A 20,072-nucleotide genomic window follows, 5' to 3' on the forward strand; every position below is an offset into this window, starting at 1 on the left:
TACGTTACAGCCTTATTCTAATATTGATTAAATAAATAAAACTTCTCAGCAATCTACACACAATAACCCATAATGATAATGTGAAAACAGGTGTATTAAAAATAAACTGAAATAGCCTAAGTATTCAGACCCTTTGCTATGAGACTCAAAATTGAGCTCAGGTGCATCCTGTTTTCATTGTTCATCCTTGAGATATTTCTACAACTTGATTGGAGTCCACATTCATTTGATTGGACATGATTTGGAAAGGCACACAGCTGTCTATATAAGGTCCCACAGTTGACAGTGCATGTCAGAGTACAAACCAAGCCATGAGGTTGAAGGAATTGTCCATAGACCTCCGAGACAGGATTGTGTCGAGGCCCAGATCTGGAGAAGGGTACCAAAACAACTCTGCAGCATTGAAAGGCCCCAAGAACAAAGTGGCCTCATCATTCTTAAATGGAAGAAGTTTGGATCCAACTAGACTCTCTTCCTAGGAATGGCAGCCTGGCCAAACTGGGCAATCGGGGGAGAAGGGCCTTGGGCAGGGTGGTGACCAAGAATCCAATGGTCACTCTGACAGAGCTCCAGAGTTCCTCTGAAGATGGTAGAACCTTTCAGAAGGACAACCATCTTTGCAGCACTCCACCAATCAGGCCAGACAGAAGCCATTCCTCAGTAAAAGGCACATGACGGCCCGCTTCGAGTTTTCCAAAATGCACCTAAAGACACTGACCATGATAAACAAGATTGGCCTGACTGCCAAGCGTTCATGTCTGGAGCAAACCTGGCACCATGCCTACAGTGAAGCATGTTGGCAGCATCCTGCTGTGGGGATATTTTTCAGCGGCAGGGACTGGGCGACTATTCAGGTTTGAGGGAAGATGAACGGAGAAAAGTACAGAGATCCTTGATGAAAACCTGCACCAGAGCACTCAGGACCTCAGACTGGGGTGAAGGTTCAACTTCCAACAGGACAATGACCCTAAGCATACAGCCAATACAACGCAGGAGTGGCTTTAGTCCCTGAATGTCCTTGAGTAGCCCAGCCAGAGCTCAGACTTGAGGCTGTAGTGGCTGCCAAAGGTGTTTCAACAAAGTACTGAGTGAAGGGTCTGAATTGTTATTATGTCAGTGTCATTTCAGTTTTGTATTAAAAAAAATATCAGCAAAAATCTCAACCGGTTTTTACTTTGTCATTATGGGGTATTGTGTGTCGATTGATGAGGGAGAAACTATTTAATCCAATTTAGAATAAGGCTGAACTACACAATGTGGAAAAGTCAAAGGGTCTGAATACTTCCTAAAGGCACTGTATTTTGTAACAAGGTACTTAGTATGTAATTTGAATGGTACTATGGTGTGATACATTAACTAAATATACATACAAATATACAAAAATGAACAATTTCACAGCATGCCTTTTAAGGAACTCTGCCCTGAAACGAGGCCAATAATAATACCCAGTGTGCATTGCAGTTCATTTAGGTTCATTTTTACATTTACATGTTGGTCATTTAGAAGACACTCTTATCCAGGTGGACTTAGTCAGTGCATTCAACTAAGGTGTATAAACAACATAACACAGTCCTAGCAAGTAAATGTATTTCTAAATACAAAATACATGTATTTTTTATTAAATACATTTCAAAAGACAAGTATTTTGTACATTTATTTTGACACGTTGATCTTTATGGTATTTTGTCATTTTATTTTGTCATTTCTGTCCATCCCTGTGTGCACCTAATATCATTTTGTAATTACATTTGTATATTTCCCTACCTACTAGTATTTGTCTTCATATCTTTCCCTACCTACTAGTATTTGTCTTCATATCTTTCCCTACCTACTAGTATTTGTCTTCATATCTTTCCCTACCTACTAGTATTTGTCTTCATATCTTTCCCTACCTACTAGTATTTGTCTTCATATCTTTCCCTACCTACTAGTATTTGTCTTCATATCTTTCCCTACTCTTTCGTGTATCTGTACTAACATATCTCCCCTCTCTCCAGGCATCCTTCCTGTCTGACCAGCCGGAGCCCTACCTGCCCTTCCTGTCCCACTTCATCGAGACCCAGATGTTCGCCACCTTCATCGACAACAAGATCATGTCCCAATGGGAGGAGAAGGAGCCGCTGCTCCGCGTGTTCGACGGACGCATCGATAAAGCTCGTCTATACAATGTTAGAGCCCCAAGTCTGCGATCCTCCAACTACCAGAGATGCACCATCCTCAAGGAGTCAGGTGAGTCTGAAGAGAGTGGTGAGTGGGGAAGGGGGCGGGTGTGTGTGTGTGTGTGTGTGTGTGTGTGTGTGTGGGGGGTGGGGGTGGGGGCGCGCGAGAGAGAAAGACCGAGAGGGACAGGCGGAATTGAAGGACAAATCTATAGTCGTTTAAAATGAGTTTTTGGTAGTTAACAGAAAAATATGGATAGAGGAGAGGGACTAATTGAAAGATTGGTCTTGAATGAGAATGTGCTCCTCTGTGCTGTCTGTCTGATCAGCATGCAGTAGATGACTGCTGTCTGTCTGCCTGGCTGGCATACCAACGATGCTTTAAGAGGTCACACAGGACTCACTTTAAATCCATCTCTTTCCACATCCATCCTATTACTTTCTGTATCATCATCCTCTTCCCCCTCTTGACCTCTATTTCATGTGTTCATTGGAAACAGCAGACTTCTCTCCACTCAGCAGGTGCTCCCCTTGGCCTTTTCTGCCCATTTGTCTTTGTCTCAAAGAAAGCCTCACCCCACAAAGCTCATTCTTCTACGCTCCATTTCTCTTTCTTTCCTTCACGCTCTCTTTTTCTCTCTCTCATACACACACACATATACACACACACACGTACATACACACACACGTACGTACGCACGCACGCACACACGTGCACGCTTCCCCCCAAACACCCCTGCCTCTCCTACCCCACTGAGTCTGGCTTCCTCACTTCATTTTGCCTACGCAGCAGCAATCCGAGACTTAACGAGGGCAAGACAAATGAGTTCTAATTAAGCTTAAAAAAGGACCTGACCAGACACTCTCACAGACAATGAAGTGTGTGTGTTGCACGTGCGCGCTACAGGTATATGGGGAGTCAATTCACAGGGTCTGACATTGGCAGATTTTAATGCTGTAAAAGCCTAATTGTTCAGGGAGAGCTCTTTCAGAGGTGGTGGCGCGTGCAGTTCCCCAATTACACACACACAAAAGAAACTATTTTATTCTGCTTAATTTCCCTCGGTCGCTCCGGTGTTCCTCTCTCTCCTGTCTGACAAACAAAGAGGACTGAGATTGGAGGATAAATTCAGAGGGTTTTGATTAGACAAAAAAAGCTCATATCTGCCATGTAAATAATGACGTCGCCAACAGATACGAGCAGGGGTTAATTGACAGATGCCTGTTGGTTTGGGTTGAGGTGTACTGCATCTGTTCTCTCTATCTTGTGTTCGTTAAATAAAGAAAGGAAATGGTTAGAGAAGGAGGTAGGTTTGGAGAGCAAACAGAGAGACTGAGAAAGACCGAACAAGCACTGAGATGATGAATTGAACAAACACAATGCTTTTATGTCCTGCTAAGCTTTTTGTAGAGGAGCACAAGAGTGGCAGCGTGTGTGTGTGTGTGTGTCTTCATTCAAAGTGAACTCAAAAGGTTTAGTTCTAGCATTGTAATAAATGTATTCTCAATTAGTGGTTATACTAAAAGAAGGCCTTACTCAAATCCCCCTCCCTTGATTTGATCTCCCTCTCCAGCCCAGGCCATCGAACAGCGGCTGCTGAAGATCGACCACACAGCCATCCACCCCCACCTGTTGGATATGAAGATTGGACAGGGCAAATATGAACAAGGCTTCTTCCCCAAACTGCAGTCTGATGTGCTCTCAGTCGGACCCACCAATAACAAGTGCGTATATGATGCCATCAACGAAGAGCCAACCAATGACAGGCATTGTTTCTGGGATTTTTACAAATGGTTTTGAACATAGAACGGCTATATGAATGTAATAGGGTTGAAGTCGGAAGTTTACATGCACCTGAGCCAAATAGATTTAAGCTCTGTTTTTCGGAATAATAGTAGAGAATGATTTGTTTAGCTTTTATTTCTTTCATCACGTTCCCAGTGGTCAGAAGTTTACATACACTCAAATAGTATTTGGTAGCATTGCCATTAACTTGTTTAACTTGGGACAAACATTTCGGGTTGCCTTCCACAAGCTTCCCACAATAAGTTGGGTGAATTTTGGCCCATTCCTCCTGACAGAGCTGGTGTAACGGAGTCAGGTTTTTTGGCCTCCTTGCTCCCACCTGCTTTTTCAGTTCTGCCCACACATTTTCTATAGGATTGAGGTCAGGGCTTTGTGATGGCCACTCCAAAACCTTTACTTTGTTATCCTTATTCCAATTTGCCACAACTTCGGACGTACGCTTGGGGTCATTGTCCATTTGGAAGACCCATTTGCGACCAAGCTTTACCTTCCTGACTGATGTCTTGAGATGTTGCTTCAATATATATCCACATAATTTTCCTCCCTCATGATGCCATATATTTTATGAAGTGCACCAGTCCCTCCTGCAGCAAAGCACCCCTACAACATGATGTTGCCACCCCCGTGCTTCACGGTTGGGATGGTGTTCTTCGGCTTGCAAGCTTCCCCCTTTTTCCTCCAAACATAACAATGGCTATTATGGCCAAACAGTTCTATTTTTGTTTCATCAGACCAGAGGACATTTCTCCAAAAAGTACGATATTTGTTCCTATGTGCAGTTGCAAACCATAGTCTGGCTTTTTTATGGTGGTTTTGGAGCAGTGGCTTCTTCCTTGCTGAGCGGCCTTTCAGGTGATGTCGATATAGGACTTGTTTTACTGTGGATATAGATACTTTTGTACCGTTTCCTCCAGCATCTTCACAAGGTCCTTTGCTGTTGTTCTGGGATTGATTTGCTGAGCGGTATGATGGCTGCGTGGTCCCATGGTGTTTATACATGCGTACTATTGTTTGTACAGATGAACGTGGTACCTTCAGGCGTTTGGAAATTGCTTCCAAGGATGAACCAGACTTGTGAAGGTCTACAATTTTTTTTGTTGAGGTCTTGGTTGATTTCTTTTGATTTTTCCCGTGATGTCAAGCAAAGAGGCACTGTGTTTGAAGGTAGGCCTTGAAATGCATCCACAGGTACACCTCCAATTGGCTCAAATGATATCAATTAGCCGATCAGAAGTTTCTAAAGCCATGACATAATTTTCTGGAATTTTCCAAGCTGTTTAAAGGCACAGGCAACTTAGTGTATAAACTTCTTACCCACTGGAATTGTGATACAGTGAGTTATAAGTGAAATAATCCATGTAAGTCAACAATTGTTGGAAAATTTACTTGTCATGCACAAAGTAGATGTCCTAACCGACTTACCAAAACTATAGTTTGTTAACAAGAAATTTGTGCAGTGGTTGAAAAACTAGTTTTAATGACTCCAACCTAGGTCTATGTAAACTTCTGACTTCAACTGTATATATGCTACAGTTGTGCTACGGTGATTTAGTCCAAGTTAACAAATGTTTATCCCTAATCTTCCATCTGTAGTATGTAGGTGAGTAGAGTCTTTATAAATGTCTATGCAGTTGACAGTGTTGTGTCTGTCAGCAGGTGGTCCAATCGTACCGCTACGGCTCAGCGCAGGAAAGACCGTCACAGACAACAAACAGAACACTTGACTCTAGATAACGACCTCAAAGAGGTACGGACACGACACAGACATCCCTCCCTGTTCATCCTCACTCCTCCTCCTCCTCTGGTTCCATTGCATGCCTTTATGTTCCTTCTTATTTGATTTCTTTTGAGAGCTTGTTCTCCGCTTTCTTCTGTTTTCAAAGCCTGTCCGTCCTTGTCTTAACTGATTTCATGTTTTTTTTTCTGTAGCTTGTTTTCTCTTTTACTACTTTGTTTTCTTAGTTTCTTTCTATTATTTGAATGTCCTGTGCATTCATGTGCATGGTGCTTTTTTTCTCCCTTTTCTCGTTCCTGTCTTTTCTGTGGGTCCTGTGCATTGGGGTTGGGCTGTACCACCTCTCAGCAGGTAGAGGGGTGTCTAGTCCTGCAGAACTCCATGGCGTTTTGGGAGTGGGACAAGTCGTCTCCCCCTCCTCTCAAACCACCAAAAAGTCTGCCTCTGAGTGCTGCCTGGTACGTGGAGGAGTGATGGACCCCCCCCACTGACCCTCCCACTAACCCCTTAAAAACTACCCCAACCCCCAAGACGACCCCCACTCCACTTCTCCACTCCAGTCCTGCTTCACAATCCCTGCTTGTTCACACACACTGGCTCTGTTTGATAGATGACTCATGTACCTGTTACATTAGTTAAAGTCAACAGCACTGAAGAGTGAGTTATGGCTCTGCAGAGGATCTTGTTTTGCCTTATCTGTCTCCTCCTCCTACCCTGTTACAGTTCTGTATCTACTGTATGATCTCTGTGGGGAGGAGAGAGATGAGAAAGGAATTTCTGAATTGTAACGGATACAAAATCCGGAATCATTTCAAATTCAAGCCAATTTAAGTCAACTAGACTGAACCCACCAGAGGGTGTCACTGAAATGGGCTTAGCGCCTCAAAACACTGTGGAGAAGTTAACAGAAAACAGAACATTTTATTTTCACTTTGCCTTGTTTTCTCCACCAGCACACAACCCAATGTTTGTTAAAAGGTATTCAAGACTGTACAAAACCCTCACTCCTACCCTTACACAACCGCTTAAAGTTTGACCCAGCTGAGAAATGTCCCTCCATCCACCTGTAATGGTTAATAGTAGGTGTAGAGTTTTATAGACAGAACTGACTGTTGCTCTGTGTCTGTCTCCATCAGAAGTACATGCAGGAGGCTCGGAGCCTGGGGAAGAACCTCCGTCAGCCCAAGCTGTCTGACCTCTCACCTGCCGTCATCGCTCAGACCAACTGGAAGTTTGTAGAGGGACTACTCAAGGAGTGTCGCATGAAGGTGAGTCTGTACAGGTGAAATGTATTGTGGTTGCAGTTGCTGTGTGTCTCCAATGTACAGTACCAGTCAAACGTTTGGACACCCTGTCGTGGCAATTTCCTGTATTACCAAATGATGAGGGCGCAAACCACACACCAGTCAGTTATTTAAACTTAATCTTTAATTATATGAGCTTCACCATAGCCCTGTGACTCTCAGATCAATTCAGTGACTATAAATGAATTCTGAGATTGCTTACAAAAGAATACTTAAACTTTCATAGCCAAGATACACCCCCCTCAACTCACAATGACGAACCACAGATCTTAGGAACTTCACAAAGGGCCTTTTACATGAAAGAGGAGTATCCCATAGCCAGATAATTTATAGCTAATGCTATCATTCAGTTTGGTGTCTTAGACGAGGTTCTACTTCTCGTTCTTGGTACTTCATATTACCAAAACATTACCTCATCCAATGGCATATATCAATTGTCAATTCTAGATACTCCCATCTCAAATACACCCCACCCCTGGACAAGCTCACTGAGGGGAGTGAGCCTCTAGGTCATATACTATAAAAGATAAGTTTCAACATCAGAGGGGACATACAATGGTTCCAGACACTGCCATACTCCTCCCCCCAATGGGAAAAGGAGGGAATGACTGGAGTACAAACATAGTGGAGCCCTTCACATGGTTTAAGTTAACAGATATATTCATTATGAAGACAATTTTCAAACCTGACTTCTCCCTTTCTGATATTCTGCCTATTACCAGACATGTAAAAGACAAGCCTGACCTCTCCCCTCTCTGGGCCCCAAGTGACCTTTCCCTAGAGAAGAGAGAGGAAAATGCAACTGCCAACAGTATAGTCCAAACGAAGACATTCTAATGACAAGTATAAAGTAAATAAAACATCTTATTTATCTATGTTACCTAACTAATTCTGATTCAGCTACGACAACACCGACTCATTCAAGGTTTTTCTTTATTTTTACTATTTTCTACATTGTAGAATAATAGTGAAGACATCAAAACTATGAAATAACACACATGTAGAAACCAAAAAAGCTAATCAAAATAGATTTTAGATTCTTCAAAGTAGTCACCCTTTGCCCTGACAGCTTTGCACACTCTTGGCAGTCTCTCAACCAGCTTCATGAGGAATGATTTTCCAACAGTCTTGAAGGTGTTATATGCTGAGCACTTGTTGGCTGCTTTGCCTTCACTCTGCGGTCCAACTCATCCCAAACCAACTCAATTGGCTTGAGGTCAGGGGATTGTGGAGGCCAGGTCATCTGATGCAACACTCAAACACTCTCCTTATTGGTCAAATAGCCCTTACACAGCCTGGAGGTGTGTTGGGTCATTGTCCTGTTTAAATGAAATGATAGTCCCACTAAGTGCAAACCAGATGGGATGGCAAATCGCTGCAGAATGGTGTGGTAACAATGCTGGTTAAGTGTCCCTTGAATTCTAAATAAATCACTGACAATGTCACCAGCAAAGCACCATCTCACCAACTCCTCCATTTCTTCACGGTGGAAACTACACATGCAGAGATCACCTACTCTGTGTCTCATAAAGACACGACGGTTGGAACCAAAAATCTAAAATTTGGACTCATCAGACCAAAGGACAGATTTCCACCGCTCTAATGTCCATTGCTCGTGTTTCTTGGCCCAAGCATGTCTCTTCTTATTATTGGTGTCCTTTAGTAGTGTTTTCTTTGCAGCAATTTGACCATGAAGGCCTGATTTCACGCAGTCTCCTCTGAACAGTCGATGTTGATTTTGTCTGTTACTTTGACTCTGAAGCATTTATTTGGGCTGCAATTTCTGAGATTGGTAACTCTAATGAACTTATCCTCTGCAGCAGAGGTAACTCTGGGTCTTCCTCTCCTGTGGCGGTCCTCATGAGAGCCAATTTCAACATAGCGCTTGATGGTTTTTGCGGCTGCGCTTGAAGTAATGTAATTGACTGACATTCATGTCTTAAAGTAATGATGGGCTGTTGTTTCTCTTTGCTTATTTGAGCAGTCCTTGCCCTAATATGGTATTTTACCAAATAGGGATATCTTCTGTATACCACCCATACCTTGTCACAACACAACTGATTGGCTCAAACGCATCAAGAAGGAAATAAATGTTTTAACAAGGCACACCTGTTAATTGAAATGCATTCCAGGTGACTACCTCATGAAGCTGGTTGAGAGAATCCCAAGAGTGTGCAAAACTGTCATCAAGGCAAAGGTTGGCTACTTTGAAGAATCTCAAATATAAAATATATTTGGATTTAACACTTTTTTTGGTTACTACATGATTCCATATGTGTTATTTCATAGTTTTGATGTCTTCGCTATTATTCTACAATGTAGAAAATAGTCAAAATAAAGAAAAAACCTGGAATCAGTAGGTGTGTCCAAACTTTTGACTGGTACTGTATATCGGCGCAATTTTGTTAATTCATGTTATGAGCGGATTGGTTCCAGTCTACAAACATGTTGTTTGTATCCTATGTGTAGTGGTCATGTTGTGTTGACCATGTTGCTGTGTCTCCTGTCTCCAGACTAAGCGTATGTTGGTGGAGAAGATGGGCAGGGAGGCGGTGGAGCTGGGTCATGGGGAGGCAAACATCACAGGTCTGGAGGAGAACACTCTCATCGCCTCCCTCTGTGACCTGCTAGAGAGGATCTGGAGCCATGGCCTGCAGGTCAAACAGGTCTGTGCAGACACACACACACGTGCATACACACATGCACTGAACAGAAACAAACATACATGCACACACACTCTCTCTCTCTTTCTCTCGTTAATCAGGTTTTATCGTAATGACAACATTGCATTTACAATATATACCCCCTCTCATGCTCAGTGCTCTACTTGGAAGAACCTGCTATAGGTCAGAGTTCAGTCTACCAACACTTTGATTAATCAGTTCTTATAGTCATAATCAAATCAAATCATATTTATATAGCCCTTCGTACATCAGCTGATATCTCAAAATGTTGTAGTGTAGAAGCACGGTGGCTAGGAAAAACTCCCCAGAAAGGCCAAAACCTAGGAAGAAACCTAGAGAGGAACCAGGCTATGTGGGGTGGCCAGTCCTCTTCTGGCTGTGCCGGGTGGAGATTATAACAGAACATGGCCAAGATGTTCAAATGTTCATAAATGACCAGCATGGTCGAATAATAATAAGGCAGAACAGTTGAAACTGGAGCAGCAGCACGGCCAGGTGGACTGGGGACAGCAAGACCCTATTTCATTAGGCTTACTGCCTGTTATCTATAGTCTAGTAGTATTAGTGAATATATTAGCTATTGGCAGAGCTGTGATTCCTGTATTAGGGAGTGTGTTGGCTATTAACAGAGTGTGGGTTGACCTCTAACCTCTGGACTGTGACCGCTGTAGGGGAAGTCAGCTCTGTGGTCCCACCTTCTGCACTACCAGGCCAGAGAGGAGACACTGGAGCAGCAGCAGGCAGAGTCACCAGGTAAGAACACACACACACACACACACACACACACACAAGAACACACACACACACACACCTTACATGGTCCATTTAATATAAAACACATGTGCCTCCTACCCTCAATTAATTCAGTCACACAATATCCATAGCCAATGATCCCATGAAATACTCTATTTTGAAATTCAACTCATTTGTTAAAATTAATCTACAGACCTTTCACACTCCAGTGGCATCTGATTTCAATTGGAGCGCTGCCAAAGCTGAGATGTGTGTGTGTGTGCTTCTTTCTCACTCCCACAGTGTCAAATGGTCCAGAGAGACGAAAGTCTGAGTCGTCATTAGGGATGCCATCGCTGCGAGAGTCCGTCATACAGGATATGAGGTATGAATTCCCCACCACTGAACCTGTACATTACGATGTTACATAGATAGATGGTATTATCTCACAACTTTATCCATGTAAGTCAACTCTTTCTTTTGTTATATGCTGTTATTTAAAAAAATAAAATATTTCGTTCTTACCTCTTCACCTTCTCTCTCACATCCCCACGCCTCCCTCCCTCCCCGTTCTCAGGCACATCCAGAGTATGGGGGAGATAAAGACGGATGTGGGCAGAGCGAGGGCCTGGATCCGTCTTTCTCTGGAGAAGAAGCTGCTCTCACAACACCTCAAACGGTTGCTGTCCCGCCAAGCCTTAACCAAGTACGCACGCACACATAAACACACAATATTATTCACGTCGACAGTGTCGAAGCCATGGTTAATGTGTGTTGTGGCGTTTCCAGGAAGTTGTATAAGCGCTACGCCTTCCTGCGCTGTGAGGAGGAGAAGGAGCAGTTCCTGTTTCACCTGCTCTCCCTCAACACTGTCGACTACTTTTGTTTCACCAGTGTCTTCACCACCATCAGTGAGTAGGACTTCAACATAACCACGATTCAACCTCAATATGACCATAATATAACCACTAATTTACCACAACCTATACAGAACAGTCACATCACAAGACGGTTGACTAATTCTACTTCACCGGTGCCATTACCTCGATCAGTCTGCGCACTAGCTAAAACAATGTAACTACAAGTCAACCACTTTAACTTACCACAAGTCAACAACAGCAAACCTTTCCACTCAGCCACTGGGGACAGGATGGACGGTAGGCTTTGGAGAGTCCTAATTGGTGTGCTTGCCTTGGCCGATCACTGTTTTCCATGGAGATTCATGTTAATGCAGATTTATAGGACTTTAACTTGGACCAATGGCAGAGACGGTATTAACCTGAGTAAAGCATGAGGCTATGTACATGTAATCAAAGATTGAGAGCAGGATTACATTATTCACTTAGCAGTTTGCACTAAAGCAGCACCATAAGAAAATGTCTCTCTTTGACACACGTACACTCACTCACACACACACACACCATCGATAGCCCTGGGTTTGCTTTCTCTGGAACCCTTGTCTGCCTTTAGAGAAACTGGGATCATTTTTATAGCCAAATTCATAAATGAATTATTACTCTAAAGCAGTGCAATCCACTGAAATGTCCCTGATTTAGTTTGCCCTAGTTATATTTTACTATAAAAATATGAATACATTTATTCTTTCTCTGTTGGAATGAAATACTTCTTTCTTTTTTTTCCCCTGCAGTGATCCCGTACCGCGCCGTCATCATCCCAATCAAGAAGCTGAGCAACGCCATGACGACCTCCAACCCGTGGGTGTGTGTGTCGGGTGAGCTGGGCGACTCGGGCGTCAGGCAGATCACCAAGAACGTCCTGGAGATAACCTTCGATGTGAGTCTGAACTATGACCCTACAGCCAGGGCCCCCACGCCTCCTCTCATGTCTCTGTGACGTTCTGCAGCAAGGTTATACCAGCATTGATTGATGGTTTTGCTGAGAACGTCACTAAGTCGTTGTTCGGTGCCCGCTGGGGTGAAGTGGATGGCTGTTCCCTTTTTGTGGCATGATCTCGCATGGTCTCATAAGGCAGAATACACTGTCTAACTCGCTCTCTACCATACTTACTACTAATCTCCTCTTTCACTCATTCATTTATCCATTCATTCATCTTTGTGTGACTTTGCTCTGATACCTTCCACTCAGAGCCGGGGTTGATGAGTTGAAAGTTGGGTTCCTGTAGCTGATTCCACTTGGTAGATATTGGAAGTGTGCTTGAATAGTAGTTAACTCTGTGAGATGCTGCCTGGCACAATGAGCGGATGGACCCAGACTTCTCGTTTTTTCCTCTTTCCTACTTCCTTCCTCACAGGAAGTGCATGTCTCTACCTACTGAGCCTTTTTATAATCTCTACCGTTCTGAGTGGTGCCGTGTTCACTAGTGTTGGGTGGTAGCTCTTTGTGGCTTTGTGAGCAGTTTGGGTGATGGCTAACTTCAGTATAGCTTTGTAGAGCATCTCTCTAGAGGAGCTTTGCTACAATGGTGATGATTTGGGTACACACCTGGTTTGTAGCCTGGTGAAGGGTAGTCTACTAGAAACCAGCAACCCAAGTCCATCCTCTCCCACTCATGCTGTCCATCATGTCCTAACACGTGTCTTCATCTCCCCAGTCTGCTTTCAGGCCACACACTCACATCGACGCCATGTTCAAGGTTAGAAACGTCATCTCCCTCTCCCTCCCTCCCTCCCTCCTTCTCTCCACCGGACCCATTTGGATCATCCCAGACTCAATGTTCACTGTGTACCATAGACTCCAGGGTCGTATTCATTCGGAACCAAACGGAAGAAAACTGACTGAAACAGGGGAGGGACTACCTGAAGTTGTCCAATAACAAACGCTCCTTTTTCTGTTATCCGTTGCAAAACATTTTGCTACGGTGTGGCCTAATGAATACGACCCAGCTCTCTCTCTGGGTTGAGGGCTTCACTCACCAATGGTTTGGTCTGTGTACCGTCTGTTGGTTAGTGTATTAATGGTGTTCTAGATGTATGTGTTTGTCCTTGAATGCCACTTAGTGTAGTTTAACATTACATGAACATTTCCTTGACATGATGCTGATGTTATGCATATCAAATCAAAGTTGATTTGTCACGTGCACCAAATACAACCGGTACCTTACAGTGAAATGCTTACTTACAGGCTCTAACCAATAGTGCAAAAAAGGTATTAGGTGAACAATAGGTAAGTAAAGAAATAAAAACAACAGTAAAAAGACAGTGAAAAATAGTAGCGAGGCTACATACAGACACCGGTTAGTCAGGCTGATTGAGGTAGTATGTACATGTAGATATGGTTAAAGTGACTATGCATATATGATGAACAGAGAGTAGCAGAAGCGTAAAAAGAGGGGTTGGCGGGTGGTGGGTGGGACACAATGCAGATAGCCCGGTTAGCCAATGTGCGGGAGCACTGGTTGGTCAGGCCAATTTAGGTAGTATGTACATTCATGTATAGTTAGTGAAAATAAAAATAGTCCGGGTAGCCATTTGATGACCTGTTCAGGAGTCTTATGGTTTGAGGGTAAAAACTGTTGAGAAACCTTTTTGTCCTAGACTTGGCGCTCCGGTACCGCTTGCCATGCGGTAGTAGACAGAACAGTCTATGACTGGGGTGGCTGGGGTCTTTGACACATTTTAGGTCCTTCCTCGGACACCGCCTGGTGTAGAGGTCCTGGAAGGCAGGCAGCTTAGCCCCAGTGATGTACTGGGCCGTACGCACTACCCTCTGAAGTGCCTTGCGGTCGAAGGCCGAGCAATTGCCGTACCAGGCAGTGATGCAACCAGTCAAAATGCTCTCGATGTTGCAGCTGTAGAACCTTTTGAGGATCTCAGGACCCTCAGGACCAATGCCAAATCTCACTCAATGCACCAAGCTCACCTTCAACTAAAGGGTTTGGAACGGGGACGCAACTTTCTCCTAAGTGACATTCAAGGACATATTGTAGGAATACTCACCTGTCATTGGCTGTATATTGGTCTGATGTCGACTTTTAGTTGATCAATTGGATAGATGAGTCGCACTAGATTCGATAGAGATTACACTGCATAGTTCTAGAAATAGCAGTCATACTGTTGTCGTTAACAGATTATTTCTGAATTATCATTGTGAATTAACGTAGAAAGAACGTGTAATGACATCTTGATGCTGATTCTTCTCATTCTCTCTCTCACTCTCTCGTCTTTCTCTATAGTGTCAGAACCTGGGTAAGCTGACTACAGTCCAGTTGGGTCATGATAACTCTGGGCTGCTGGCTAAATGGTTGGTGGACTGTGTCATGGTCCGCAACGAGATCACAGGACACACCTACAAGTTCCCGTGTGGGCGGTGGCTTGGCAAAGGCGTGGACGACGGCAGTCTGGAGCGTGTTCTGATTGGTGAGCTGGCATCGCCCAACGCCGATGAGGATTGTGGGAGAGGGTGTCGCACGCCTGACATGCAGCATTCGCCGGGTCAGACCAGACGCGCCAGCATCACCTCGATGGGAGGACGCGGATACAGTGAGTAACACCCCTTCATGACATGACATAACCAATACCTGATTTACTGTTGACCATAACTATAGATATTCACTTTTTGTCTCTTCTCTCTCTTCGGTTGCAGAGCCCACCTCCGCTCAAATCCAGGAGGCCATTGGCGAGGCAGTGAACAGCATCTGCAAACACTTCCACAAGCCTGAGAAAGAGGTGTGTGTGTGTGTGTGTGTGTGTGTTAGAGAAAGTGCGAGACTGACCTGAGAGAAGAAAATAACAACCACCTGCTCCATGTTCTCCATTTAGTCTGTTAATTTGAGTTCAAACAGTGAGGGGTCTGTATAATAGATTTGTGACTGCTGCAGCACTCTCCTCATCTGGCAGGTTAATAGTCTCTGAGGTGCTCTGTCTGGGGAATTATGTCAGGGCAGAGAGCAGATGTTATTTGTCTTTCATTCTGAACACGATGAACTCATTTCATGTGTTTAACAATCCCCTCAACCCCTTTTCTGTACACTCTCTCTTTAAATATACTCTTCTCTCTGTAGAATTACTCTCTCTGTGCTCCCCTCCGGGCTCTCTCGCTCTCTCTCTCTCTCTCAAGTAAGCATTTCATTGGACGATGTATACCATGCGTGTCCCGTATATACAACTAATGAAAGTGAAACAAGTCTAAACCCCTGGAGAGAGCCGTTAACTCAGCATCTACATTAGTTTAACTGGAGGAATAGTTTAGCATTAGCCGCAGCTAATGTAAGGGCCTTTATAGTGCGGTATAAATGCTCTCCACTGTCACATGCCGGTGAACTCTGTGAGGGGGAAAATGAGAACAGTGTTTTTTAATCTTTTGAGGAGAATAAAGGGAATGTTATGTTGATTTTAAGTGAACATTTTCACTGTTTCTAATTTGTGCTTCAAAAGGGTAGTGTTGCATCATGTTTGTTGTTTGAGAATCAACAATTGGTACCTTTTTTTTTGTCTCCAAGGTTAATGAAATGATACGAAAGCTCTTTCTGAGTATCTCCTTCTCTCTCTCCATCTCTCTCTCTCTCTCCAGAGGGGCAGTCTGACCATCCTGCTGTGTGGTGAGGTCGGTCTGGTCGGGGCTCTGGAGCTGTTCTTCCACAACGGCTTCAAGTCCGCCCGCCTCTTCCAGAAGACTGTCTTTGTCTGGGACTTTGTGGGTGAGTGGCCTACCTACACACCTCTGCCTCCATCTAGTGGAATAACCTAGAAATACCACATCTTTCTCCCGACGTATGATACATTGAGATGGATTGAGGGGCTATTCTTCTTCTATGAAGGTGCTCAGGTGCACCTGCTATCCATCTTTATGGTATGATTATAGATCTATGTAATAGGCTTCCCTCTAGTGGTGACAACTGGGATATGGCATACTGTACTTCCCCAATGGAAATAATATAGTCCATTTAAAAAGTCCCTTTGATACTCAAAGTAACCCTGCAGGTAGCTGCTTCAGCTGTCGTATGAAACGGCTGCTTCATCCTCTTATTAATATTCATAACACAGCTTTTGACTGATATGATGAAGGATATGAGAGGATGGTTTCCATAGAGCACTTGCACAGGTCAAAGGTTCAAATATAATGGAGCGTGAACCCCTGTAGACTTGACATACTCTTTTTAGCTCCAGATCAATCAATCAAATGTATTTTATAAACCTCTGTTTAGGAGTTGTTACAAAGTTCTTCTACAGTAGACCCTACCTCCATGTCTCCTCTTCCTGTTCTCCTTCTCTGCTCCCACCTCCCTAACATATCTCCCCCCCCCCTACAGAGAAGGCGGTGGCTTACATGGAGTCAGCAGACCAGATGGGGGACATGCAGGAGACTGCTGAGCCCCTGGGCCTGACCTGTGTCTCTCTCTGTCACTATGTCAGTGCCATCAACTCCTCGCCCAGGAACATTGGCAAGGATGGCAAGTTCCAGCTGCTTGTCTGCCTGGGGGCCAGGTGAGGGCGCCACTCACACGCAGTGAGACAGAGATGGGGCTGCAGAACTGGGGTGGCAGGTAGCATAGTGGTTAGAGCGTTGGGCCAGTAACCGAAAGGTTGCTGGATCGAATCCCTGAGCTGACAAGGGAAAAAATCTGTCATTCCGCCCCTGAACAATGCAGTTAACCCCCTGTTCCCCGGTAGGCCGTCATTGTAAATAAAAGAATGTGTTCTTAACTGACTTGCCTCGTTAAAGGTTAAATAAAAAAAAAGAGCTGTAATTGTTATTGGCACAAAGCATCCAGAGGGCTGTATTGGGAATCAACATCACACTTCTAAATAGTCTCACTGGTAACATGGAACCAGCTGTTTTAGCAAACATACTCCTAATTATCTCCTCTCGCTCTGCAGAGATCGTCTGCTGATTCAGTGGCTCCCTCTGTTGGTGGAGTGTCCAGTGATCCAGCGGATGTATGAGGAGTCTGCTCTGCTGCGGGACCGGACCACGGTCAACGATCTCATTGCTGTCCTGCAGACTCTCCACGACTTCCCCATCACCCTGGAGGCCTCGCTCGTCAAGGGCATTGACCTTTAACCCCTACCGCACAGCCTGCTGGGAAACCACCCAGTCCAGGACCACATTACCCACAAACCCTTGCTCTGTTCCCTTTTGCCCTTTCACTGTCCCTGTCGTCGTCGAGGCCTGCTTCAGCTGATTCACTCTGGGAAAAGTCTTATAGGGAGGGAAGTAAAGATTGAGGACTTTAGAAAGAGACCAGAGACGGTTCGCTACCAAAGCAATCGATTCCACTGCTTCAGAACAGAAGTTTGGGCTTTGAATCATTGATGAGTGATGATGCAGTATTATTATTACATAGCTTGTGGTTTTGAAAATATCCTTTTTGATATTTAATAAGAAGGGACTGTTTTTAAAGAAAACCCATGGATGTTTCCCTATGTGCTCTGTGTGTAGCCCACTGTAGGTAGCTTTTCAATGGACACTTTTTGCCTGTGTGATGGAGATCCTATCTTTGCCTGTCTGCCATCTCTCTGTCTGCTGGATCCTGCTCCAACTTCAGCTAGCGTTACCATTAGCAAGCATGCCTGTGGGTCATAGTAGGCCAGGAATAAGGAAACCAAAAACAGAAAGTGACTGTTTGCCCCTGCTGCCTCTCCATAGTCTCTGCACTGGGAATATAAATTGGTGAAACTTCATCAGTTGGGTGAAGATGACTACCATGGAAAGAAAAACTGGACTCTTGTGTGCAATGCAGCTTTTTGATTGGATGTTGGCTCATTCTAGATACACCTACTGTGTTGGACTGGATCTTTGTTCTGCTTTGTGATTGGCTAGCAGATCTTGGCGGACACAAACACTGCGCTGAATTGGAGAGGTCTTTCCTAGGAGGCAGGGGCTTTTCTAGGGTTGCATGGACATTCCAAACAAATTACAGGCATTGACCTGACCCTATTTCAAACTGTGTGTGTCTATGTACAGAGTGTACAAAACATTAAGAACACCTTCCTAATATTGCAATTCGGGGCACCTCCCCCTTGCCCTCAGAACAGCTTCAATTCGTCATGGCATGGACTCTACAAGGAGTCGAAAGCGTTCCACAGGAATGACCCATGTTGACTCCAATGCTTCCCACAGTTGTCAAGTTAGCTAGATGACCTTTGGGTGGTGGACCATTCTTGATACACACAGGAAACTGTTGAGCGTGAAAAACCCGGCAGCATTGCAGTTCTTGACACAAAGCAGAGTGCCTGGCACCTACTACCATGCCCCGTAAAAATACACTTAAATATTTTGTCTCGCCATTCACCCTCTGGGTGGCACACATAAACAATCCATATCTCAATTGTCTCAAGACTTAAAAATCATTCTTTAACCGGCCTCTTAACTAGTCTCCTGCCCTTCATCTATACCGATTTGAAGTGGATTTAACAAGTGACATCAATAAGGGATCATAGCTTTCACCTGGATTCACCTGGTCAGTCTGACATGGAAAGAGCAGGTGTTCATAAGGTTTTGTACACTCAGTGAATGTGTTCTCCTAATGTTATTTTTGTTAGAAATCATAATGGTCAATGTATTCAACTTCATCCTGGTCTCTGTCATGCACTCTGTGTGTGTGTGTGGTGTGTGTGGTGTGTGTGGTGTGTGTGTGTGTGTGTGTGTGAGAGAGTGTTGACCTCAAATGGACACTTCCTCTGCATTACTCTATGTGGTATTGAAATGTTCCAGCCCCTTATTAATGTGATACATGTGAAATACACTGGAATATTAAACAATAAGAACCTATACATACAACCCCTAATGATGTATTTATCATAAATGCCTCAAACCTTCCTATGATAAGTGGTTATTTTCTGGTGAGTGTTAACTCCTTCTGGGACTATTTCTAGCTGGTTGTATTTTTTCAATCTAAAATATCTCTTGCCACTTTTTCAATCAACCTTGATGAACATGTTCTTATATTTCTGTAACAACAAGTGTAAATAGGGTGTTTATGCATGTGTACTAAAAAAGGTCATCAAAATACATGTGGACTAAAATGTTGAGGCTAACTATGACCAGACAATAGATTTGAACCCAACCAAAAGGGGAAACAACTGACAGATATCGAATCACACTTTTAACTGTGTTTAGACCACAGTACTTTTCCAGTATTAACGCAAAAAAAAAAAAAAAGGACAGCAAATGTTTTTAATGTTCTGATTTGATGTATTTATTCCTCTGAACTGTGGTAGTCATCAAGAAACGTTGAGACACTGGTTGTGACCGGGGCAAAGAGCCGCCTGTGAAACGACATGCTGCATGTTGAGCCATGTGACTTTCCTTCTGTAACATTCACAGTTTGATCCTGCTGCTAGGTTCCTACTGTCTTGTGTATCATAGATAGATTCCAACAATTTAAAAAAAACTATCTGTAAGAAGCAACAAACATAGGAGGATGATCGACATCCATAGGTGTTTAGCGCATAGCTGTGAGCAAAGTGTCGGTCTACAGTAGTGTGGCAAGAATAAGGGTCCCTCTTTGCATCTCCTAAAGTGCTACGGCATGCAGTTGTACTCTGCGACTGGACTGTGTACTTTCTCCTAACACACCGCTACAGCTAGACTCATTCAGTAGTCCTGTACTGTACTTCTGTCTTCATGTTACATGAACCTGTGACAAAGGCTGTCCCCCGCTGGGTGGAGTATCTGTCCTAACATTACTAGGTAGTACTAGGTATTACTACGGAACCTTTCCTTTCCTAT

General features: G+C 44.0%; 1 protein-coding gene across 10 annotated transcripts in view; it reads left to right on the plus strand.

Annotated features, from left to right (window-relative positions):
* LOC112216902 (DENN domain-containing protein 5B-like) overlaps positions 1–18,409 on the plus strand; it is a 79,384-nt gene extending 60,975 nt beyond the window's left edge. For 2 of the 10 annotated variants that reach the window (XM_042300226.1, XM_042300229.1), the window contains 16 exons: positions 1,998–2,229; positions 3,734–3,884; positions 5,620–5,713; positions 6,838–6,969; positions 9,519–9,671; positions 10,361–10,442; positions 10,725–10,806; positions 10,999–11,127; positions 11,211–11,332; positions 12,070–12,215; positions 12,994–13,035; positions 14,575–14,881; positions 14,985–15,067; positions 15,912–16,038; positions 16,651–16,825; positions 17,219–18,409. In XM_042300226.1, the coding sequence (XP_042156160.1) occupies positions 1,998–2,229; positions 3,734–3,884; positions 5,620–5,713; positions 6,838–6,969; positions 9,519–9,671; positions 10,361–10,442; positions 10,725–10,806; positions 10,999–11,127; positions 11,211–11,332; positions 12,070–12,215; positions 12,994–13,035; positions 14,575–14,881; positions 14,985–15,067; positions 15,912–16,038; positions 16,651–16,825; positions 17,219–17,402 (2,241 nt within the window). In that variant the 3' untranslated portion in view covers positions 17,403–18,409. Of the gene's footprint in view, positions 1–1,997; positions 2,230–3,733; positions 3,885–5,619; positions 5,714–6,049; positions 6,160–6,837; positions 6,970–9,137; positions 9,193–9,518; positions 9,672–10,360; positions 10,443–10,724; positions 10,807–10,998; positions 11,128–11,210; positions 11,333–12,069; positions 12,216–12,993; positions 13,036–14,574; positions 14,882–14,984; positions 15,068–15,911; positions 16,039–16,650; positions 16,826–17,218 lie in introns of those variants that run through there. The other 8 variants (XM_042300228.1, XM_042300234.1, XM_024377045.2 and 5 more) reach the window with 6 other exon arrangements.
* Positions 18,410–20,072: the final 1,663 nt, after the last annotated feature.

This window comes from Oncorhynchus tshawytscha, linkage group LG17, assembly GCF_018296145.1.
Source record: "Oncorhynchus tshawytscha isolate Ot180627B linkage group LG17, Otsh_v2.0, whole genome shotgun sequence".
NCBI lineage: Eukaryota > Metazoa > Chordata > Actinopteri > Salmoniformes > Salmonidae > Oncorhynchus > Oncorhynchus tshawytscha.